The following is a 25,874-nucleotide window of genomic DNA, read 5'->3' on the forward strand; positions in this document are numbered from 1 at the left end:
GCATGGTAGTAACTGAGGTCATAGATGATGTGGGTACCAAGGGAGTAAATACAGGCAGGCTGGGGAGGATTGAAAGGTTTGGCATACTTCCCATTCCTACAATGAATTTTGGCAAACGTTAAAATGACAATAATTAGAGGGTTTTTTTTCATCATTCCAAAAAACATTTTCTTAAAACTCAGAATTACCTCTGGTCACTTTCAAATATTCAGTATATATTTTTCTTATATCAATACTTTCTAATATGTAGAAGGGGAAAAATACAAAGTGGCACACACACTGCTCCCAAGCTGGAATTTTGATTGTACTATTAACATGCATTAGTAAAAATAAGAATGAGACAAGAGCACAAACAAGCATGCAACAGTATAACTATAATTCATACTGCAACATACATGTTTTTACAGAAAATTTCAACACTGAAATGGCAAATGGGAAATTTTCAACACATAGCACTACTGTGTAAGCAACATAACATGTCACATGTATTTAACTTACATTTCAATATAAAATAACTGTCATTTGTAGGTTTCTTTGACGAAAGGCAAAAATGTACAAATGTGCTCAGAAGATGAAATGAGAATAATGAATTCACTGCCAACAAGACTTCCAGAATTTCATCTTACAGTCACAAGTCAAACTGAACTGTAACTGACAATTACTGAAAATTATGCTGAGAAGTAAGCAAACATTTTTTAAGACAAAATTACTTGCTGCTGAATAAACTAATGAAAACCTGGAAACCTGTATGCAATTTTGAAAATGAAATACTGTATCCATTTTCATTACCACTTCAATTTTCTTAATGATACTCCATTATACTTTAAAACTATAAAAGTAATAGACTGAAATATTGAACAAAATGACATACATCTATTTAAAATGTTTTTTATCAACTGTACCATATTTTATGCCACGCTAGTGTGACAACCACAGCATGCTAACTCCATTAGACACCAAGTTTCCTTTCATAAGTATCTGAAGAACATAAGCCATACATTTTTTATTAAATTAATATACTTTAGGACTTACAAATGGGTCAAAGAAAAGTTAAGCCTGAGTCATAACATACTAAGTACAAGACCTGCATACATATTTTTAAGGGAGCTCAGCAACGTTTATTGTGTACATCTGAAACCATCCATCCATCCATTATCCAACCCGCTATATCTTAACTACAGGGTCACAGGGGTCTACTGGAGCCAATCCCTGCCAACAAAGGGCGCAAGGCAGGAAACAAACCCTGGGCAGCCCATCGCAGGGTGCGCACACACACACAACCAAGCACACACACTAGGGACAATTTAGGATCGCCAATGCACCTAACTTGCATGTCTTTAGACTATGGGAGGAAACCGGAATACCCAGAGGAAACCCACGCAGACACGGAGAGAACATGCAAACCAATTAATCAAAAGATTTGTGATGATACGCCAAGTGACCTGAAAGAAGACATAACTAGTATGCTAAAAAAGTTTTCATGTGGTAAAATCCGGAAACCCTATATTGCTTTATTACAGAGTTTACGTCCAGAGTATTTATGTAGTTTTGATTTGTTATGTAACTTGGTGTAATATGCTGGGTTTGTGCCATCATTCGTTCTTTTTTTTCAGTATCACTTGCAAGAATTGACTTAATGTCAATTTTAGTTACAAACTATGATGCACTCTTAATAGTCGGCGACTTTAACTTTCATGTCGACAATCAGTGTGACCAAAAGGTAAAGGAATTCATAAACCTCCTGGACTCTTTTGATTTGAGGCAGCTCGTAAATCAGCCTACACATAAAGCAGGTCATACGTTAGACTTAGTGATTACTAAAGGACTTAAAGTTGATATAAAGCAGGTCACTGATATCGGTCTATCAGACCATTTCCTTCTACTATTTAATATAGAAATAAAGATAGAAAACGCTCATGAGAAACATTTTGTTAAAAAACGCTTCTTTGACTCATCAGCAGCTTTAAAGCTTACAACTATTCTAAGCAATCAGTCCGTTTATAATGCCAGCTATAATAGCGAGGATAATGTAAATAGTAAAGTGGAAAACTTTAACTCTAAAGTAAGAACTGCTGTTGACATAGTTGCACCTGAAAAGACAGTTAAAAAATCCTCTAGTACTGTTATTCCATGGAAGACCCAAAGAGTGTCTGATTTAAAAAGAACATGTCGTAGAGCTGAGCGTAAATGGAGGAAAACTAAACTAACTATCCACTATGAAATATTAAAAGTTAAAATAACAGAATACAATAACACTGTCCGTCTTGAGAGGCTGCTATTTCTCTAATATTATAAATAACAATGCTAGTAATCCCAGAGTCTTATTTTCAACAATTGACCGTCTGTTAAACCCAGGGAACACAAAGGAATGCCCCCAGAATACTTCCAGTGAAACCTGTGAGAACATTGCTGTATTTTTCACTCAAAAAATTAATGATATTAGAGATAACATAGTATATCTCCCCAACACTGCAGAACCTCCAAAGCCCGGTACTCCGTTATAAACAAATTAAATGCTTTCACCAGGATAGATTTACCTGAATTACATAGTATAATCTCTCAACTGAAATCCTCCACCTGCGTCCTTGACCCAATACCAACCAGGTTTTTCAAAGAAATATCAGGCGTTCTAATTGACAATATTCTGGACATAGTAAATTTGTCATTAGATACGGGGTCTTTCCAGACTGTCTTAAGACTGCTGTAGTTAAACCCCTTCTTAAGAAACATAATCTTGACCCTCTGCCTTTGAAAATTTTAGACCCATTTCTAACCTGCCCTTCTTAAGTAAAATTTAGAGAAGGCAGTCATTATGCAGTTAAATGACCACCTAAATAAACATGCTATTCTTGATACTTTTCAGTCAGGCTTCAGAACAAATCACAGCACAGAAACTGCACTTGTTAAAGTAGTAAATGACTTGCGGGTAAATGCAGACAGAGGCCATTTATCTGTTCTCATCCTCTTAGATCTGAGTGCTGCATTTGACACCATTGATCATAATATTCTTAGAAATCGCCTTAGTCAATGGGTGGGCCTCTCTGGCAGTGTCTTAAATTGGTTTGAATCCTACCTGGCAGGGAGAAAATTCTTTGTGAGTTGTGGTAATCAAATCTCAAAGACACATGATATCCGATATGGTGTTCCACAAGGCTCTATCCTGGGTCCGCTGTTATTCTCAATCTATATGCTTCCGTTAGGTCAGATTATCTCAGGTTACAATGTGAGCTACCACAGCTATGCTGATGACACACAGCTGTACTTATCTATAGCACCTGATGACTCCGACTCTTTCGATACACTAACACAATGTCTTACTGGTATTTCTGAATGGATGAATAGTAATTTTCTCAAACTAAATAAAGAGAAAACTGAAATTTTGGTAATTGGCAATAATGGATTCAGTGAGGTTATCAGAAATAAACTTAATGCACTAGGATTAAAAGTTAAGACGGAAGTAAAAAATTTAGGGTAACCGTTGACTGTAATCTGAATTTTAAATCGCATATTCATCAGACCACTAGGACAGCATTTTTTCATTTAAGAAACATAGCTAAAGTTAGACCTCTTATATCATTGAAAGATGCTGAGAAATTAATTCACGCTTTTGTTTTCAGTAGACTAGATTACTGTAGGGCGGCACGGTGGCGCAGTGGTAGTGCTGCTGCCTCGCAGTTAGGAGACCCGGGTTCGCTTCCGGGTCCTCCCTGCGATGGAGTTTGCATGTTCTCCCGTGTCTGCGTGGGTTTCCTCCGGCACTCCGGTTTCCTCCCACAATCCAAAGACATGCAGGTTAGGTGGATTGGCAATTCTAAATTAGCCCTTGTGTGTGCTTGGTGTGTTTGTGTGTGTCCTGTGGTGGGTTGGCACCCTGCCCGGGATTGGTTCCTGCCTTGTGCCCTGTGTTGGCTGGGATTGGCTCCAGCGGACCCCCGTGACCCTATTCGGATTCAGCGGGTTAGAAAATGGATGGCTGGATAGATTACTGTAACGCACTCCTCTCAGGACTACCCAAAAAAGACATAAATCATTTGCAACGAGTGCAGAATGCAGCTGCTAGAATCCTAACTGGGAAAAGAAAATCCGAACACATTTCTCCAGTTTTGATGTCACTACACTGGTTGCCTGTGTCATTCAGGATTGACTTTAAAATACTGCTTATGGTTTATAAAGCCTTAAATAATCTCGCTCCATCTTATATATCGGAATGCCTGACACGTTATATTCCAAATCGTAACCTTAGATCTTCAAATGAGTGTCTCCTTATAATTCCAAAAGCTAAACTTAAAAGAAGTGGTGAGGCGGCCTTCTGCTGCTATGCACCTAAAATCTGGAATAGCCTGCCGATAGGAATTCGCCAGGCAAATACAGTGGAGCACTTTAAAACACTGCTGAAAACACATTACTTTAACATGGCCTTTTATAACTTCACTTTAACATAATCCTGATACTCTGTATGTTCAATTCTTCATAATAACTATTCATGGTGGCTCTAAAATCCGTGCACTGACCCCTACTCTCTCTTCTGTTTCTTTTCCCGTTTCTTCGTGGTGGCCTGCGCCACCACCACCTACTCAAAGCATCATGATGCTCCAACAATGATGGACTGAAAGCCAGAAGTCTACGTGACCATCATCATCAGGTCCTTCCATGAAAATATGATGATTTATGTTAGGTAGAATGCCCAGAGGGGACTGGGCGGTCTCTTGGTCTGGAACCCCTACAGATTTTATTTTTTCTCCAGCTTTTGGAGTTTTTTTTTGTTTTTCTGTCCACCCTGGCCATCGGACCTTACTCTTATTCTATGTTAATTAATGTTGACTTATGTTTATTTTTTATTGTGTCTTCTATTTTTCTATTCATTTTGTAAAGCACTTTGAGCTACATTTTTTTGTATGAATATGTGCTATATAAATAAATGTTGATTGATTGATTGAAGAAAACAGAGTAGCAGGTGAGATATAAATAACAACTAAATGCCTAGATGAAGTCAGGGTACAAGACAAAATATACAACAGTAAAGTATTTGGTAAAGCTTTGGAAAAAAAATTTAACAAATATTACTGCACATATTTTAATCAAAAACCTTTAATGTCCTGGCATTAATGAAGAACCTTTTATACAGCATACTCATTTATAAAGTAGTACTGTACACCAATAAACTGCACACCTTTGGGAAAGGTAATTTTGGAATATAACACTCAGTGCTTCAAAGTTCCGATGTCTGCAGGTCATATCAAATGGAAACACTGTCCCATTATAATAATAATAAAAAAAAACATTCTTGACTACAGAGTCAACAACATCGCAAGACACAGATTTCAAATGAGTAACAGGCACATTAAGTATGCTTTTAAATATTACAGGTTAATGGTGAAATTTAAATAACACATCTTTAGAGGCCCATAACTTATTAAAGGACCTATTTGGTAAGTTTTTAAGCTTTGTCTCCTTGCCTTGTAGCTTACAATGTAAGGTGTCTGCACACGCAAGTTTCCTTTTTTTTTAAACATAGAAAGCAATTAACTTTAGAACACAACTTCACACTGCATATACAGCATAACTGTAAAGAAATAACTTCAGTTTTAAAAATACCAAACTTATCCTTTCTATAAAATATAACAGGTAACACATCTTTCTACATTCATATTAGAATTCAGGATTTGAAGTTCATGCCTCCTCACCTCACCAATTATGAACTCTAAATAACAATATGATTGGTTCAATTTACAGTGAAAGAATTAACCACAATCAGTATTTTATAATTAATGAAGCAAAAACTGAAGAAACCAGGAGTATAGAATTTGTCTTTTCATGAATATACTAACTACTATAACTGAAGCAGCTGCAACAATAGTAAAGAATCTAATATACAGAAGTGTTTTATTTGAGTTTTACATTGTGTGTGTGTGTGTGTGTGTGTGTCTGATCTAATGTTCTACAATAAATAAAATACTAAAAATTGGATACTATCATTTTTCCCCAAGGAACTACATCCTGTAAAAGCAAATATAAAATATTTTCATGACTTATTATATTTTAATATTCTGACTCCGGGAATTAACTTATAGCTAAAACAGAGTTATGAAGAGCTTGAATGAACATACTTGTTTGTTCATGTTTTATACTCTGATCATTTCATCAGTTTATGGAAGAGAAAATATAATTTTTAAGTAAATGCCTGGAGTCACACAAACTGTATATGGCATAATATGAATAAAATACTTACTCACAAGCTATAAAGAAATGTAATTTAAACGTATAGTACTAAACACAAACATTTTATTTTAGCTTCTATATTTTGTTAATTTTCTAAACAACTAAGATGTAACACTTCAATTCGGTAGTGCTAGGGGTGGCACGAGATGTGCAAATTTTAATTATAAGCAGTTTTGAAATAGAAGCTTTGTTAAGTTTTTTTTTTACTGTATTCAATAAAGTCAATGTATATACCCACATATCTGACCAATATAAACACAAAGTTTTGTTAACTTTGACAGATGTAAAAGCTGCCATAATTACCAAGTATGCAACAAAAATGTTGTCTAGACAATTATCATCTTAACAGGGTGGACTCTGAAGGATTCCACCCAATCACACATTATATATTATATATCTTAAAATATGAAAACGACCTGTTGTAACTCTAAAAGGTTTGTATCAGACTGCATATTACATAGTGGTTCAGCACCAGTGCTGTCAATTTTGTGATTCTGTCGGCAGGTTTTTTGTTATCTTTCACTAAAGTTAAGATAATGCTCACAGGCACCAGCAAGACATGTACTGATACAAACAGGTATTGACCAAGATGAATATGTGCGCTGTCAACTTTTTAAATGTTTTCTTATGCATGCTCTTATGTGACTAAAAAGTCACAATTAGTTATCCCTAAACTGAAAACCATGTATACATGAAGGAGAGTATGCTGCCTCCATTAATCATACATGATAAATACTTCATATATAAAGAAAACACACTATAAAGTATTCAGCATAATAAAATGACTGAACAACTCTTCAGAGTATAATGCTTCAGTTTCTCTTCATATTGTGATTGCATAACAATAGTAGCATTTCATTTTTCCCTCCTGACTCCAAATATCATTTATAGATACACATGTTATAAAACTAAAATAAAGAACTCGGCACTCAAAACTTCTGTCTGAACATTTTTCACAGTTAGCTTGATCATTCACTACATAAACAAGCCAAAAATAACAGGATGTTTATATTCCAGAAATAGCAAAAACCTATAGTCATAATGTAGCTTTCCAAAGGGCAAGTCTAAGTATCACTAGCAATTGTTTTTTATCCAGTAAGTAAAATATTAAATGAAAATGGCAATATTGCCTAAGATATATTTTTATTAATTCACAAGAATATTTATTTAGACCACACATATAATGCATCATACAAGAAATGCAGCTAACAATACAAAGCGTAGATGGAACATTTACCAAAGCGTGAGGACACTAACGAAGATGGTACTGGAAGCTGCTTCATAACAGGAGGGAGGGTTGAAGGCAGGAGCTGACCTTGCAATTTTAGTTTGATGAGTTTCATGGCTATTGAGAATTCTTGCTGGTCCATTTTTCCATCCTTGTTCATATCTGCAAGGGCCCTACAAATAAAATAGGACTTGTAATTTTTTATATAAAAAAAAAATGTATGTTACAAAAAAGTTTGCATTTATATGAGAACTGCTTTAATTGTTAAACTGAATTGCATAGGAGGCATGTACCTGCCATTTCTTGATTTAATATAGACTCAGGAAACTAGTGTCCATCAACAAGCAGCACTACTCTCATATTACCCAGTGGTAACTGAATACAATGCACAAACAAAGTCAAAATACATACATTTCATATAATTCTATTCTCTAGAAAGAAAAGTAATGTGAAATACTCCGACTTTCATATCAGTTAACTTAGTCACCAAACACACCTGTATTTTACACCATGCTTATTTCTAAATTATGTTACCTTAAAATGTTACTTTTTTATTGTTGCAACAATTCCAGCAGCATTTGAATTTGATTGGGTGAAATAAAATAAACAAATTAAAGATAGCAGTAATCATTATTGTCAAATGGCTCAAATACAACCTGTTTAACAAAATACTTAACAAATATCAAACCTCTCACCATATATCAGCAAGTACCAATTCAGGTAGCCCAGACTGCAAAAAGAACTTTCGAGCCTGATCACCTACGAAATATAATCAAAAAATGAAAAAGTAGTATTGTATCTGATAAACAATTGCAGGACATGGATTCCGAGCAAAAGTGCTTGCTTTTAAAACATAGCTTATAAAATTAATGCCATCCACTCTTCTACAACAAAAAACTTTTTTCTTAAAAATATAATAATAATAAATTTTATTTATATTGCACTTCATATTTTAGAAATTTCAAAGTGCTACAGAGTAAAAATAAAAATAAAACAAGAAAATCTATTTATACTTTAACAAAATATCTTTCTAAAAAGATGAGGCTCTCAGTTAGTCAGGGAGGGCGTTCCACAGTCTCGGCACCACAGGTGAAAAAGCCCTATCACCCATACTGCGAAGCTTGGTTCTAGGGACTTGGACAGTATTAGTGTGTATAGAGTGGAGAGTGGGTGAGGAGGTATGAGGGGTAAGGAGTTCCTGTAAGTAAAGGGGGGCATGTCCATAGATGCACTGATGGGTGATGAGAACGGCCTTGTACTCTATTCTGAGTGGGACAGGGAGCCAGTGAAGGGTTTTCAGGATTGGGGTGATATGGTCATGCTTTCGCACCCTCATCAGGATCCTGGCAGCGCAATTCTGAATATACTGGAGTCTCTGAATACTCTTGCCAGGAATCCCGATGAGGAGCGCATTACAGTAATCCAGCCTGGAGGAGACAAAGGCATGGACGAGCTTCTCTACATCTTCCAGGGTGAGAGTTGGTCGGAGTTTAGCGATATTCTTGAGGTGGTAGAAAGAAGACTGACAGAGGTGTTTAATGTGGGTGTCAAAGGTGAGTTGAGGGTCCATTTTAACACCCAAATTGGTGACAGAAGTGGAAAGGGGAAAGTTTTGGCCAGCGAAAGTGATACTGGTGATGGTAGAAGAGCGGAGATGGTGTGATGTGCCAACTAAGATGGCTTCTGTTTTGGATCTGTTTTGCTGAAGAAAATTGAGCCTCATCCACACCTCTATCTCATCCAGGCAGGTAGTCAATGTAGATATTGGCAGAGGAGCAGTAGAGGAGGTGGGGAGAGTCCTGAGGTAAAGCGGAGTGTCATCAGCATAGCAATGAAAAGATAAACCATGTCTGCTAATGACATTTCCAACTGGGAGCATGTAGATGGTAAAAAGGCGGTGAAGGAGAATGTTGTGGTCTATTGTGTCAAAAGCAGCTGTCAGGTCAAGGAGGATGAGTAAAGAAGGGGAATCTGCTGTTATCAGAAGATCATTGGTGACCCTGACCAGGGCTGTTTCGGTGCTATGGCCAGGGCGGAAACCAGACTGAAACTTTTCAAACAGATTATTCAGTTTGAGGTGATCATGAAGTTGTGTTGCAACTATTTTTTCCAGAACTTTAGAGAGAAATGGAAGATTGGAGATGGGCCTATAATTGGATCAGAATCCAGGGTGAGATTTTTCAGTAGAGGTCTGATGACAGCAGTTTTTAGTGAAGAATGAATATTGCCAGCCAAGAGGGACTGGTTTATGATCCTGGTGATAAGTGGAGAGACGGCAGAGAAGTTGGCACTCAGCAAAGCTGAGGAGAAAGGGTCCAAAGAACTGGTAGACAGTTTAATTTTCCTGAGGACGTCCTCCACCTCTTCCCGTGTGGCAACAGAGAAGGAGCAAAGGGGCTGGACAGTCTCTAAACAGTAGGTCGACAGTTGGGGGAGGGGCAAGATATCCATGGTGGAGAGGTGTAAGCGGATGTTATCAACCTTTTGTTTGAAGAAACTGATGTGCATATTGCACATCTCATTGGTGGCCTCAGAGTGGGCAGGTGAAGGAGGTTTGAGAAGGTGATTTATAGTTGAAAAAAAAGTTTTTTGGGGTTCCTGGAGCTGTTGCTGATGATAGTGGAATAGAACCTGGACCGTGCAACCTTCAGAGCTTCTGCATACACCCTCTTGTGTTCCCTGCAGGGGTGTGGAAATCAAATTTGTTTCTACTTGTCCACGGACAAGTAAACTTAAACTATCCACTTTATCCGCCAGTTAAATTCAATTGCCCATAAACAAATAACAAAAGTGAAAAACAGTTTACTTTTTCTAATCTCTTTTATTGATACCAAAACTGCCTTCCATTTTAAAACTGAAAAAAGTTCTTTCAAGGAGTAGTATTTTGCCATCTTGCTCTAGAACATTATATAAAAGATTCCCTTATTTTAACTGGCTAATAAACAATGCCTTCATTATAGCTACACTAGTTCTTTTTTCATATATTACAGTTACATAACAGAACACTGTCCTGATTCATTTTCTGCCATGTTCTTCAGCTTTTGTCTTGCAACATCTTCTCCCCCAAGAATCTTTACTATCTCAGACAGCAGGGGCTGAATGCTGTTCATTTCTGCTTGAGCTGAACTATATGGTTCCTGGACTGATGGTCCTGCAGAAGTGAATACTGATGACTGATGACTTTTCAGGTTTTTTTTATGAGTGACGTGCCTGTTGCCAAACTCTTCTAAAGAGGCAGTATTTAACAGCCTAGCATAACGCTCAACCTCCGAGCGTTTAGCTTTAGAAAACACTTTTTCAATTGAACCAACTTTTTTCTTACTTTTAGACTACTGTCTCTGACGTACTAAACCCCCAGTTCCTATCCTTTTTCAAGTTTTAATTTCACAAAGACGTTTATCGCGCGGTGATTGGTTATATGGAGAAAGACAAAAGGCTAGGAATTGGGGGTTTAGTACGTAAGATAGACACAGCAAACATGCAATAAAGAAACCCTGCTCAGAAAGCTCAGAAAAACAACCACTGAATTCTGCGTTCGTGTCTCCGACCTCCCGATCACAAACCCAACATTTACACAATATTTCAGTTAAACCTGTGCGACACCCATTCAAATATCCAGTTTTTTGGAGCCTCGTCACACAAGCCATAAACTTCTCTACACTGAACGTAGACCTGAGGACCCCTTTAAATGCAAGGGAGCAGCACTACAGCCACGCCACTGTGCCCCCCGCCACCCATGTCTAATACATGCTTTAATGCATTTCATCATAAAAAAGATATCAAGTATTTATCATAGTATTCTGAATGTTCATTGAGCAGGAATATCATGAAGTCAATGTGCGGCGATTGCTGCCGGCGCTTCCTCAGTGCAAGAGGAAGTCAGTTTAAGAAGCGTGCAGAGATTAACAGCTGGGTCTGGGAACACTTAATATAAAGCATTTAATATGCTACATTAATTTATGACGGGGTTTGAGAAAATCTAGTAAATGAAACATTCATTTTAAGATGAAATTTAGTTTGTGACATTCTACTGACAAAATAAACTGAGAATAAAGCGGAAATGTCGACTTTAATTTCAATGTAAATGTCGAGAATAAAGTCAACATATCGACTTCATTCTTGACAATTACATTTTGTTTTGTCTTCACTGTGTCCGTAATTTTTTCACCGTGGCCTTAATACGCTTCTGTAGGTTTATCAGGGCCTGTTGTGCCAGTTTTAATCAAAAAATTATCCATTTCTCATCTGTGATGCTATTAGTTTCAGCAGCACACATATAGCGAGAACAACGTGCTTACCGCAGTGCATTATGGGTTGCGCAGGTAATTCCTAATGACATATTCGAAATTTCGCAAGATGGTACATTTCCAAAGAAGTATTACCGATGTTGTCGGGAAAAAAATAATCGCGTCTAAGTGAAAATTTTTATTGATATTTCATAACATTTGGAAACCGTTAGAATGTTTTCTTCTTTATCTATACTAATAAAAGGGAAAGCCCTCACTGACTGACTGACTGTCTGACTGACTCACTCACTGACTCATCACTAATTCTCCAAGTTCCCGTGTAGGTAGAAGGCTGAAATTTGGCAGGCTCATTCCTTACAGCTTACTTAAAAAAGCTGGGCAGGTTTCATTTCGGATTTCTACGCGTAATGGTCATAACTGGAAGCTATTTTTCTCCATATACTGTAATGGAGTTGAGCTGGATGGCCATGGGGCGGAGTTTCATGTGACATCATCACGCCTCCCACGTAATCACGTGAACTGACTATCAATGCAGTACGTAGAAAACCAGGAAGAGCTCAAAAAAGCGCTGAACAAAACATGCATTATATAATTGAGAAGGCAGCGAAAAAATAAGAAGCAAGCAACTGACATATACAACCATATTCATGAGTGCTGCTACTTCGGAAACAAAGCACGGTGTAACCCTAAAGTTTAAATTAAGTTCATAGACAGGCTGCTGCTGGCATTTGTAATTTAGTGCCTGCCCATACAAGGCCGTCCATCAGAGGCAATCCAATAGAAACACTGCCGCTAAATATTCACGGGTAAAGGACTGTGCTTATGCAGAGGAAGATGAGATGGTCAGGGTGGTGTTTGGCACAAACTCAGCGAAACTGCGAGAGAAACATTTAAGTGCCGGGTCTTGACTAACATTACATACAGCCATGGACATCACACGAGATGGCACCAGCACAGCTGGGAACCTTCGATGCAAGAACACCAAGCGGCTTACATGAACTGGCGCGGTGCACAGACAAAAGCAACAGTTCCAAAGAGTGCTGAACAAAAACCGAATTACACAATTCAGAAGGCAGCAAAAAAATATGAAGCGTCTGATACATACAAGCATATATACCTCGATCTACATACTCTCAAATAGACAAGCCACACGCTGTGGCGCAATTGTAGAGGCTTCGCTTCTAGCGCCGACATCCGAGGTTCGATTCCCGAGAAGGGATGCACTGAGTATGTAAGCGCGCTTCCCGTTTCATTTTAGCCTCGCATCTCCTTGGTTTGGGACGTATAAAAAATAAGCGGTTAACGCAGAATCATGTTACGTTATTTTTAAAATGTTTACTTTTCTTAGCACAAGCACAGCTGAGAAGCTTCGATGCATGTACTCCATAACGTTAAAAAATAACGCATTTAATCACACTTTCAATTCCAAGCAAAGGGGAACTTTTGTCAATGCATGATTTCCTGGTACATTGATTACACTGATGCACACATCACAGCTACAAAAATGTTAGAGTCGGAATAAAGCTCGTTCCTACGACTGATTGGAGCAAAATTTCATTTCAAAAGACTATCCGAGCAAAGCCATGATAAAAGCATGGTTTTGTGCACACTGAAAAGCAAGCAAAATTAGATGCATTACAGAAAGCGGACTTTGTGGCTCTTACTGGGGATCATTGGACTTCCGTGACCAATAGTAATTGTAATTACATCTAATTACAAAATGTTCAATGATCACACTGTTTTAGCCTAATGTACAAAATAATTTTGGCTGAGGTTACTCAGAGTTTAAAGATTAAGTTGGTCAAATTACCTTTTATGTTTCTGCCTTATTTTTTTAAGAAGAAAAACTGCACTTTATGTTGAAATTTTGGTTATTATTATTTAAAGACAATACCATTCTGAAAATGTACTTAAACTACCACTTTTTTTTTTTTTTTTTTTAAGTCTGCCCAATTTTAACCAGGGATGATATTTTTCTTTCTGTTTTGAATTCAAATGCAGTTTAAAAGCTTTTTTTTTTCAGAAATTAAAACAGCTTGAGTTTACAATATTCATGTCCATGTCTATTATTTGATTCTGTCGCCCACTAAAACCCTTTTAAATTAAAAAAAAAAAAACATTTGCGATTTGGGGCTAATTTACGTGTGCGATTACATACGATTAATCAAGAGTAATTCTTACACAGCCTCAAATTAATTGGATTAATTTTTTTAATCGAGTCCCACCCCTAATATATATGTGTAGATATATATATATATATATATATATATATATATATATATATATATATATATCAACACACCGGGCACAGACAGGCAGACATCTTGGTTTGCACAAACCACCACACGTTTATTTACAATATTTACAGTAATTGGTCACTAAGAACCCAGTTCATTGGTCACACAGACCTCAATTATGGTCACTCAGACCTCAGTCACGTGCACAAACAAACCCCAAACAGTACTGGCCACAATGCCTTGTCTTCGGGCCGCCTCCACACTCCTCTTGCTTCATCCTCCTTCCACCCGACTCCAGCCTCGAATGAATGGAGACGGCCCCTTTTATACAAGACCCGGATGAGCCCCAGGTGTTCCCGGCAATCCTCTTCTGGCCACGCCCCAGCGTGCAGAAGTCTCAGCTGTCCTCCGGCTGCTCTCGAGGCGCCATCATAAATCTTCCCCAGCACTTCCTGGTGTGGCGGAAGTGCTGGGTTAACAGGTCCCCAAGGCATTGGGCGCCTCCTGGCGGTGACCACGGGCCCCTACAGGAAGGCTTCCATGCCCTTGACCACCAAAGCAACCCGAAGGCAAACCCCGTGATCCAGGCGGGCTCTGACACTCTTCCGGTCCCTCCTGGCGCCCGGCCGGTCATGGCCCCTGGCATCCTGACAATATATATATATATATATATATATATATATATATATATATATATATATATATATATATATATGTTATATATATATATATATATATATATATATATATATATATATATATGTTTATATATATATATATATATATATATAAATATATATATGTATATATATATGTGTGTATATATATATATATATATATATATATATATATATATATATCTATACTAATAAAAGGCAAAGCCCTCACTCACTCACTCACTCACTCACTCATCACTAATTCTCCAACTTCCCGTGTGGGTGGAAGGCTGAAATTTGGCAGGTTCATTCCTTGCAGCTTCCTTACAAAAGTTGGGCAGGTTTTATATCGAAATTCTACGCGTAATGGTCATAACTGGAAGCAGTTTTTCTCCATTTACTGTAATGGAGATGAGCTTCAACGCCGAGGGAGGAGTTTTGTGTGACATCATCACGCCTCCCGTAATCACGCAGTACATAGAAAACCAGGAAGACCTCAAAAAAGCGCTCAAGAAAACATGCATTATATAATTGAGAAGGCAGAGAAACAATAAGAAGCGAGCAAGTGACATATACAACCATATTCATGAGTTCTGCTACTTCGGAAACAAAGCACGATGTAAACCTACACTTTAAATTAAGTTCATAGACAGGCTGGCGCTGGCCTTTGTAATTTAGTGCCTGCCCATATAAGGCCGTCCGTCAGCGGCAATCCAATAGCAAACTGCCACGGGTAAATATTCACGGGTGAAGGACTGTGCTTATGGAGAGGAAGATGAGATGGTCAGGGTGGTGTTTGACACAAACTCAGCGAAACTGCGAGAAAGTTTTAAGTGCCAGGACTAAGGTAACATTAAATACAGCCATGGACATAGCGAGATGGCACCAGCACAGCTGGGAACCTTGATGCATGTACACCGAGTGGCTCCGTGAACTGGCGCAGTGCACAGATAAAAGCAACAGTTCCAAAGAGCTGAACAAAAACCGAATTACACAATTGAAAAAGGCAGCAAAAAATATGAACCGTCTGATAAGCATATTCATAAATCCAGCTACTGCGGAAACAAAGCACACGGTGGAAAAAGTCAATGTCCGCTAAAGGAAGACAGTGTAAAAAACCCGTGCATGCAGTGTGTCAGGTCTCAGATAAAGAAGAAGACGAGCTGTTTATTGATGCAGTAAGAAACGAATCGATGAATGAAACCTGTCATCTTTACAACGATTGACAAACACGGAATGTAACTTGAACACAACACATCCTACAAATACGAGCCTGATTGAAAGAAATAATGATAATCAAATCCTTGATGACAGCAACACTCAGTAACACTCACAAAACAAATACTGTATATTGACAGTCATGTTACGTTATTTTTAAAATGTTCCCTTTTCTTTTCTAGCTTTTTAACACACTACTTCTCCGCTGCGATCGCGGGTATATATATATGTATATATAAAGCCCGATCTACATACTCGAATAATGGATACTTTATTCGCCATCAATGATTGTTTTGGTAAAGCCATACTCAGTGTATTCATTAGATGAACGGTAAAAAAGTAAGAGCGATGGGAGGATGACTCATTGAGGCATGCAGGCTGTAGTGCGCGTCAACTCTATCTGAATTGCGCGATCACATTTCAAAAAATATATCTTTTCAAGTTCTATTTAGTCCATATGTGTCAAACTCAAGGGCCGCGGGCCACATCCGCCCGGCGTGTAATTATATCCGCCCGAGATCATTTTATATACTGTATTATTGTTATTAATGGCCGGGTATATGAAGCGCTGGTAACACAATAAACTACAGATCCCATAATGCAGCGCTTCAGCTGCCTTGCGAACACTTACGCGTTAATCAAGTCTACCTTATGATGCTGCAAGTTATTGCGAAGCTAGAGTTATTGCGCACTGAGTTTGCACAGCGCTTTGGTGACTTTGAAGAACAAAAAAATTCCGTCTACATGCGGCTCGAACCTTGTGCATGTTTGGTAGCACATATCTGTGTGAGAAGCTCTTCTCAGTGATAAAGAATAACAAAACAGCACACAGGAGTAGCCTCACTGATGAGCACCTGCAATCCATCCTGAGAATCTCCACAACACAGAACCTCACACCAAACAGAAACGAACTTGTGGCCAAAAAAAGATGCCAGGCGTCCAGCTCTAAAATGACATATGAGCAAAGACAACTGAATGATTTGATTTGTTATTGCTGAAAGGAACACATTTTATTTATATTTCCAGGTTTTGTTATGCAGCATGTTCATATTTGAATTTGTATAATTTTGACAGAATATATTTTTATGGAGAGCAAAATCTTTTGGATATTTAAAATCTAAGTTTATTTTTATATAAAATTACATAAGAGTAAAGAAATTTGAATGTTTGTTCTTTTAATGTTTACTTTATTTCTAACTTGTATAATTTAGACAGGATATATTTTATGGAGAGCAAAATATTATAAGTTGTTTAAGGCTTGAGTTGATTTATTCAGGAATAATATTCCTGTCTGTTTTTACCATTCCTACCAAAGATATTTCTGTCGACTAAATAAAAATTCCTTCAATTTAAAATTTAAATAGAACTTGAACAAATACGATAGTTCATAATATCCACGCAGACTTGCGTAAGAGCGGGAGTTATCCGTTTTAACAAGCAGCGTATTGCACTGATACGAAATAGCTGTGTGTGTATATATGTAGATATGTATGTATGTAAGCGCGGGTATTTTGCTAGTAAATATATATATATATATATATATATATATATATATATATATATATATATATATATATATATATATATATATATATATATATATACTAGTAAAATACCAGCGCTCAGAAAGGAGAAGTAGTGTGTTAAAAAAGCAATGAAAAAGAAAAGGAAACATTTTGAAAATAACGTAACATGATTGTCAATGTAATTGTTTTGTCACTGTTGTGAGTGATGAGTGTTGTTGTCATATATATATATATTTACACACACAACACATAAACATATATATATATATACATATCTATACATATACACATATATACATACATATATATACATATATATATACATACATATACATACATACACACACATATATACACACAAATATATAGATATAGATATATAGATATAGATATACATACACACACACATATATAAACATATATATACATATACATACATATCTACATATATACACACACAGCTATTTCATTATCAGTGCAATACGCTGCTTGTTAAAACGGATAACTCCGCTCTTACGTGCAAGTCTGCGTGGATATTATGAACTATCGATTTGTTCAAGTTCTATTTAAATTTTAAATAGAAGGAATTTTTATTTAGTCGACAGAAATATCTTTGGTAGGAATGGTAAAACAGACAGGAATATTATTCCTGAATAAATCAACTCAAACCTTAAACAACTTATAATATTTTGCTCTCCATAAAAATATATCCTGTCTAAATTATACAAGTTAGAAATAAAGTAAACATTAAAAGAACAAACATTCAAATTTCTTTACTCTTATGTAATTTTATATAAAAATAAACTTAGATTTTAAATATCCCAAAAGATTTTGCTCTCCATAAAAATATATCCTGTCAAAATTATACAAATTCAAATATGAACATGCTGCATAACAAAACCTGGAAATATAAATAAAATGTGTTCCTTTCAGCAATAACAAATCAAATCATTCAGTTGTCTTTGCTCATATGTCATTTTAGAGCTGGACGCCTGGCATCTTTTTTTGGCAACAAGTTCGTTTCTGTTTGGTGTGAGGTTCTGTGTTGTGGAGATTCTCAGGATGGATTGCAGGTGCTCATCAGTGAGGCGACTCCTGTGTGCTGTTTTGTTAGTCTTTATCACTGAGAAGAGCTTCTCACACAGATATGTGCTACCAAACATGCACAAGGTTCGAGCCGCATGTAGACGGACTTTTTGTTCTTCAAAGTCACCAAAGCGCCGTGCAAACTCAGTGCGCTCAGTTTATCAGCAAAGTGCGATTTGGGAACACCGTAGTGACGACTTGGTTTAACATTACTTGGCAACAGGAAAAGGGAAAGTTGCACTGGTGCATTTGTGTCTCCCATAAAAGCAGCTTCACTTGAAATCACTTTGTGATTGTGCACGGGTAAAACGTCCGCTGAAGTGTCAGATTCTTATTTAATTCTTCTGCTTTCTGTATCTTCTGCATTGCATTCAGGTTACCCTGATGTTTTGTCTCATAGTGCCGTCTTAGATTAAATTCTGTAATTACAGCCACATTAGCTCCACAAATGAGACACACGGGTTCAGTAAACATATACTCAGCCTCCCATCGGTTTTAAAGGCTCTATTTTCAGAATCAACTTTTCTCTCAGCATCGCGTGAGCTAGCTTCGCAATAACTTGCAGCATCATAAGCTAGACTTGATTACGCGTAAGTGTTCGGCAAGGCAGCTGAAGCGCTGCATTATGGGATCTGTAGTTTATTGTGTTACCAGCGCTTCATATACCTGGGCCATTAATAACAATAATACAGTATATAAAATGATCTCGCGGGCGGATATAATTACACCGGGCGGATGTGGCCCGTGGCCCTTGAGTTTGACACATATGGACTAAATAGAACTTGAAAAGATATATTTTTCAAATGTGATCGCGCAATTCAGATAGAGTTGACGCCAGCACTACAGCCTGCATCCTCCCTCGCTCTTACTTTTTACCGTTCATCTAATGAATACACTGAGTATGGCTTTACCAAAACAATCATTGATGGCGAATAAAGTATCCATTATTCGAGTATGTAGATCGGATATATATATACATATATATATATACCAGCGTATCGCAGCGAGAAGTAGTGTGTTAAAAAGCTAGAAAAGAAAAGGGAACATTTTAAAAATAACGTAACATGACTGTCAATATACAGTATTTGTTTTGTGAGTGTTACTGAGTGTTGCTGTCATCAAGGATTTGATTATCATTATTTCTTTCAATCAGGTTCGTATTTGTAGGATGTGTTGTGTTCAAGTTACATTCCGTGTTTGTCAATCGTTGTAAAGATGACAGGTTTCTTTCATCGATTCGTTTCTTACTGCATCAATAAACAGCTCGTCTTCTTCTTTATCTGAGACCTGACACACTGCATGCACGGGTTTTTTACACTGTCTTCCTTTAGCGGGACATTGACTTTTTCCACCGTGTGCTTTGTTTCCGCAGTAGCTGGATTTATGAATATGCTTATCAGGCGCTTCATATTTTTGCTGCCTTTTCAATTGTGTAATTGGTTTTGTTCAGCGCTCTTTGGAACTGTTGCCTTTTATCTGTGCACTGCGTCAGTTCACGTGAGCCGCTCGGTGTACATGCATCGAAGGTTCCCAGCTGTGCTGGTGCCATCTCGTGCTATGTCCATGGCTGTATTTAATGTTACCTTAGTCCTGGCACTTAAAACTTTCTCTCGCAGTTTCGCTGAGTTTGTGTCAAACACCACCCTGACCATCTCATCTTCCTCTCCATAAGCACAGTCCTTCACCCGTGAATATTTAGTGGAGTTTGCTATTGGATTGCCGCTGACGGACGGCCTTATATGGGCAGGCACTAAATTACAAACGCCAGCGCAGCCTGTCTATGAACTTAATTTAAAGTGTAGGTTTACATCGTGCTTTGTTTCAGTAGCAGAACTCATGAATATGGTTGTATATGTCTTTCGCTTCGCTTCTTATTGTTTAGCTGCCTTCTCAATTATATAATGCATGTTTTCTTCAGCGCTTTTGGAGGTCTTCCTGGTTTTCTATGTACTGCGTGAATACGTGGGAGGCGTGATGATGTCACACGAAACTCCTCCCCCACGGCGTTCAAGCTCATCTCCATTACAGTAAATGGAGAAAACAGCTTCCAGTTATGACCATTACGCGTAGAATTTCGATATAAAACCTGCCCAACTTTTGTAAGGAAGCTGTAAGGAATGAACCTGCCAAATTTCAGCCTTCCACCCACACGGGAAGTTGGAGAATTAGTGATGAGTCAGTGAGTGAGTGAGGGCTTTGCCTTTTATTAGTATAGATATATGTGTGTATATATATGCATATATATACATATATCTGTATATATATATACATATATCTGTATATATATATACATATATATATATATATATATATCTATATATATATATATATATAATGTGTATATACACACATATATATGTGTATATATATATATATGTAGATATATATATATATGTGTGCATATAGATATATATATATATATATATATATATATATATATATATACAGTATATATATATATATATATATATATATATATATATACAGATATATATATATATATACACAGATATGACAACAACACTCATATCAATGACAAAACAATTACATTAACAATCATCTTACGTTATTTTTAAAATGTTTCCTTTTCTTTTTCATAACTTCTTTAACACACTACTTCTCCGCTGCAAAGCGCGGGTATTCTGCTAGTTTTTAATAAACTGACAGCGCGAAACAACTTGTTTTATATGAAAAATCTCTAATCAAAAACGATCTATAGACAGCTCATCAAAATTGATGTCACGCAATAAATTTCTTTACTCCTCAATATATCACAACCTACGCGAAATCGCAAATTTCAGGAAAGATTAACTGCCTAACAAGCTTTATGTGACGAAAACAATTGCATTGTAGGTGAAATGACCACATTTTTATGTAGAAAAAATTTATTTTATTAATAATATATAAAAGTTATCGATTATAATGAAAAATCATCAAATTACATCGTAATGTCAGCATGAAAAAAATGACCGCATCTCCAAGCGTGTAAATAGCAGGGTAAAATACTTATGTAAGACCACAAGAGTAATTCCCCTTTGTAAAATCAGCCGTCATTTTTGTAAACAATATTGAATACCAATTTGAGACATGAAGAACATGCCTAAGTAGACTGTTTCTGCATGAAGTACATAACCAAATGTTTAAAATTTGAAAGTAGTAGTAGTAAAAATGTGCCCTGCACAGCACATAGAATTTTTTTTTCTCCAGAAAATTGCACTTGTCCGCGGACAACTGAATCCAGAAAAACACACTTGTCCGACGGTCAATTTACCCATGTTGGACGAGTCGGGCGTTAGATTTCCACACCGCTGCCCTGTAAGCCTGTTTGTGGACAATCAGCCGTCTTCATTTTTCGCAGGTGTACCAAGGTGCTGAGCACGAGAATGAGACGGACCTGGATGTTAAGGGGGCGTGGAAGTCCAGGAGACTGCTCAGGGACTGGTTGTAAAAATCCAGAAGGTCAGCAACAGAGAGGGAGCTGATAGGGTCAGAGGAGAGAAGATTAAGGTCCAGGGCCAAGACATCCACATTGATGTTCTTCAGATTTCTGAAATGGATCTGTCGTTTTGGTTTGGTATGGGGGGAAAGAAAGGGCAGCTCCATTGACACTACTTTGTGGTCTGAAATACCAAGATCATATACCTGTAGGTTACTGATTAAGGCAGAATTTGAAATGACCAGGTCAAGTGTGTGAATCCTGGAATGTGTGGGAACATCAACATGTTGCAGATTGAGAGAATCTAGTAGCTCAAGGAAATCAGCAGTGAGATAACCTGTGGGATTGTCAACATGAATATTTATATCTCCTAGGATTATGATGTTGGCAGAGGTAGCACAGAATATTGTGAGAAGATCAGTCATTTCCAGGATGAAGGGAGAGTTGTGTTTTGGAGGTCGGTAGATAAGGAGAACAGTCATGGGAAAACGAGGCTTACATTTAAATGCAAGACACTCGCAGGAAGATGTTGCAGGTATCAAGATACGGGACAACCCCAAATCCTGACGGTGGATGATAGCTTAGCCACCACCACGCCCAGTGCTGCGAGCTTCCTCCAAGTAACTGTAGCCAGGAGGACAGGCTTCATTTAGGGCAGAGTAAACCTCTGACCTCTTGATTGCAGTTATTGCTGCTAAGGGTGGCCCAACCAGTTATTAGGTTCAGGGGGCAATTACTTTTTCACACAGGGCCATGTAGGTTTGGATTTTTTTTCTCCCTAAATAATAAAAAACATCATTTAAAAACTGCATTTTGTGTTTACTTGGGTTATATTTGACTAATGGTTAAATGTGTTTGATGATCAGAAACATTTTGTGTGACAAACATGCAAAAGAATAAGAAATCAGGAAGGGGGAAAATAGTTTTTCACACCACTGTAAATTTAATCATAGTTTTTAAGTAAACATGACTTAAAATACTGTGCCATTGTTGCATGAAAGGGATTCTGTTTCAATGTAGTTATAAACAAGCGGACCCCCGTGACCCTGTATTCGGATTCAGCGGGTTGGAAAATGGATGGATGGATGTAATTCTGAATTCTATGTGGTACACAAGCAGCAGTCTGGTGAAAAAACCAAGCCAACAACAAGATTCCACTACTCCATTTCATGCAACTGCAGTGAGACTAAACTCCCCCCACCCCCCATGTCTCACCAATCCATCAACCAATCTTAATTTTTTTTTTTTAATTCAGGTAAACTTGTTTGGTGTACTATTATTTTTAGAACAGTTTTAGAAATTAGCAGATTAATGTGGAGGAAGATGCACACAAGTAGATTATATCCTATGCAGAAGAGTCAATTTGAAGGAGACTGAAGACTGCAAAGTACGTAAGAGTTGTACAGGATATGTACGAGGGAAGTGTGACAGTGGTGAGGTCTGAGGAAGGAGTGATGGATACATTCAAGGTGGATGTGGGATTAAATCGAGGATCGGCTCTGAGCCCTTTTTTATTTGCAATGGTGATGGTCAAGTTGACAGACGAGATTAGACAGGAGTCCCCGTGGACTATGATGTTTGCTGATGACATTGTGATCTATACCGATAGTAGGGAACAGGTTGAGGAGACCCTGGAGAGGTGGAGATATGCTCTGGAGAGAAGAGGAATGAAGGTCTGTAGGAACAATGCAGAATACATGTGTGTAAATGAGAGGGAAGTCAGCGGAATGGTGAGGATGCAAAGAGTAGAGTTGGCGAAGATGGATTAGTTTAAATACTTGGGATCAAGAGTACAGGGTAATGTGGATTGTGGAAGAGAGGTTAAAAAGAGTGCAGGCAGGGTGGAATAGGTGAAGAAGAGTGTCAAGAGTAATTTGTGCCAGAAGGGTATCAGCAAGAGTGAAAGGGAAGGTCTACAGGACGGTAGCGAGACCAGCTATTTTATATGGGTTGAAGACGGTGGCACTGACCAGAAATCAGGAGACAGAGCTGGAAGTTGAAGAGTTAAAGATGCAAAGTTTGCAAAAGTGTGACGAGGATGGACAGGATTAGGAGTACATTAGAGGGTCATCTTAAATTGGACAGTATGGAGACAAAGTCAGAGAGGCGAGATTGTGTTGGTTTGGACATGTGCAGAGGAGAGATGCGGAGTATATTGGGAGAAGGATTCTATGGATAGATCTGCAGGGAAAAAGAAAAAGAGGAAGGCCTAAGAGGATGTTTGTCACTTTGGGTTTGGTATTCTTTCAAAGTTTAAAACCAGAATAATGGCATATTTCATGTAACACATATTGCAGGTTACCTTATGTAGCAAAATCTTTATAAGCTTTAGTTACTAATTAATTTACTAATTTAATAGTTGTTTTCGATTACTGAGAAAACTGGAAATTTATTCCCCACTTTGTTTGTTATACTTTTCCTATTTTTTTAAACTTACCTGAAATAAAGCCTGATAATGGATGAAGGCTATCAAATTGTTTGTCATGTTTGGCTCTTTCCTCTGGGGTAATAGCCCAAATAGTTGGATTACCTATAGATAGATAAAAAAAAATCCAGCAATTATTAAAAAACCTTATGTTTTCACTTTTGAACATGCCTATCTTTGAATATATATATATGAAAACACAAGCATGTCTCCAAATATAATAATGCAGTTACAAAAAATGATCTATAAATGAAATGTTACAAGATATTTCATTAGTGAAGAGCACTATACAAAAATAAAATAAACTGAACAAAATATTTCATATTTTATCTGGACTAAAATCACTGTGTTTGTGACTTCAATACAAAACAAGTATTCGTAGTAATTACATGTGTCTTTGAATTCAGACTTTTTTATTTCTTGTAAGTATTAAACCCAGCCACAGGGGATGCACAAACCAGTGTGTTTCTTTGTGCCAATCCTAAGCTCGGATAAATGGGGAGGGTTATGTCAGGAAGGGCATCCGGTGTAAAATTTTGCCAAATCAATATGCGGACAACAATACAAATTTTCATACCGGATTGGAGGACCCCCGGGTTAACAACGACCGCCACCAGTACTGTTAGCCAACAGGGTGCTGGTTGGAAATTGGGCTACTGTTGGCCGAAGAAGGAGGAGAAGAAGAGGAGGAGGGAAAAGTGTCCAGAGGCAGGAGGAAGGTAAAGAGAGTGGAACTGAGGGTAGGAACTTTGAATGTTGGCAGTATGACTGATAAGGGGAGAGAGTTAGCAGATATGATGGAGAAAAGGAAGGTTGATATATTGTATATGTAAGAGACTAAATGGAAGGGGAGAAAGGCCAGGTGGATCACAGGTGGATTCAAATTGTTCCATCATGGTGTGGATAGGAGGAGAAATGGAGTAGGGGTTATTCTGAAGGAACAGCATTTCAGGAGTGTTTTGGAGGTGAAAAGAGTGTCAGACAGAGTAATGATTATCCATCCATCCATTATCCAACCTGCTACATCCTAACTACAGGGTCACGGGGGTCTGCTGTTGCCAATACCAGCCAGCACAGGGCGCAAGGCAGGAAACAAGCCCGGCGCAGGGCACAAACACACACCCACACACCAAGCACACACTAGGGACAATTTAGGATCGCCAATGCACCTAACCTGCATGTCTTTGGACTGTGGGAGGAAATCGGAGTACCCGGAGGAAACCCACACAGACAAGGGGAGAACATGCAAACTCCACGCTGGGATGACCCGGGAAGCGAACACAGGTCTCCTAACTGTGAGGCAGCAGTGCTACCCACTGCGCCACCGTGCCGCCAAGTAATGATTATGAAGCTGGAAATTGGGGGTGTGATGATGAATGTTGTTAGTGCATATGCCCCGCAAGTTGGGTGTGCAATGGATGAGAAAGAAGATTTTTGGAGTGAGTTGGATTAAGTGATGAACAATGTACCCAAGGGTTAGAAAGTGGAGAATGGAGCAGATTTCAATGAACATGATGGTGAAGGGAACAGAGACAAGGAGGTGATAGGTAGGCATAGTGTCACAGAGAGGAATGAAGAAGGTCTGAGGATAGTGGA

At 37.8% G+C, this 25,874-nt stretch overlaps 1 protein-coding gene across 3 annotated transcripts in view; it reads right to left on the reverse strand.

Moving 5' to 3' along the window:
• LOC120526080 (intersectin-2-like) overlaps positions 1-25,874 on the reverse strand; it is a 299,488-nt gene that overhangs the window by 196,623 nt on the left and 76,991 nt on the right. For all 3 annotated transcript variants that reach the window (XM_039748966.1, XM_039748968.1, XM_039748967.1), the window contains exons 3-6: positions 24,291-24,383; positions 8,143-8,206; positions 7,457-7,620; positions 1-96 (exon numbers count right to left, since the gene is read on the reverse strand). The exon at positions 1-96 is cut by the window's left edge and continues 105 nt beyond it. In XM_039748966.1, coding sequence (XP_039604900.1) covers positions 1-96; positions 7,457-7,620; positions 8,143-8,206; positions 24,291-24,383 — 417 coding nt within the window. The remainder of the gene's footprint in view (positions 97-7,456; positions 7,621-8,142; positions 8,207-24,290; positions 24,384-25,874) is intronic.

Source organism: Polypterus senegalus, chromosome 3 (genome assembly GCF_016835505.1).
Source record: "Polypterus senegalus isolate Bchr_013 chromosome 3, ASM1683550v1, whole genome shotgun sequence".
Classification (NCBI taxonomy): Eukaryota; Metazoa; Chordata; class Cladistia; order Polypteriformes; family Polypteridae; genus Polypterus; species Polypterus senegalus.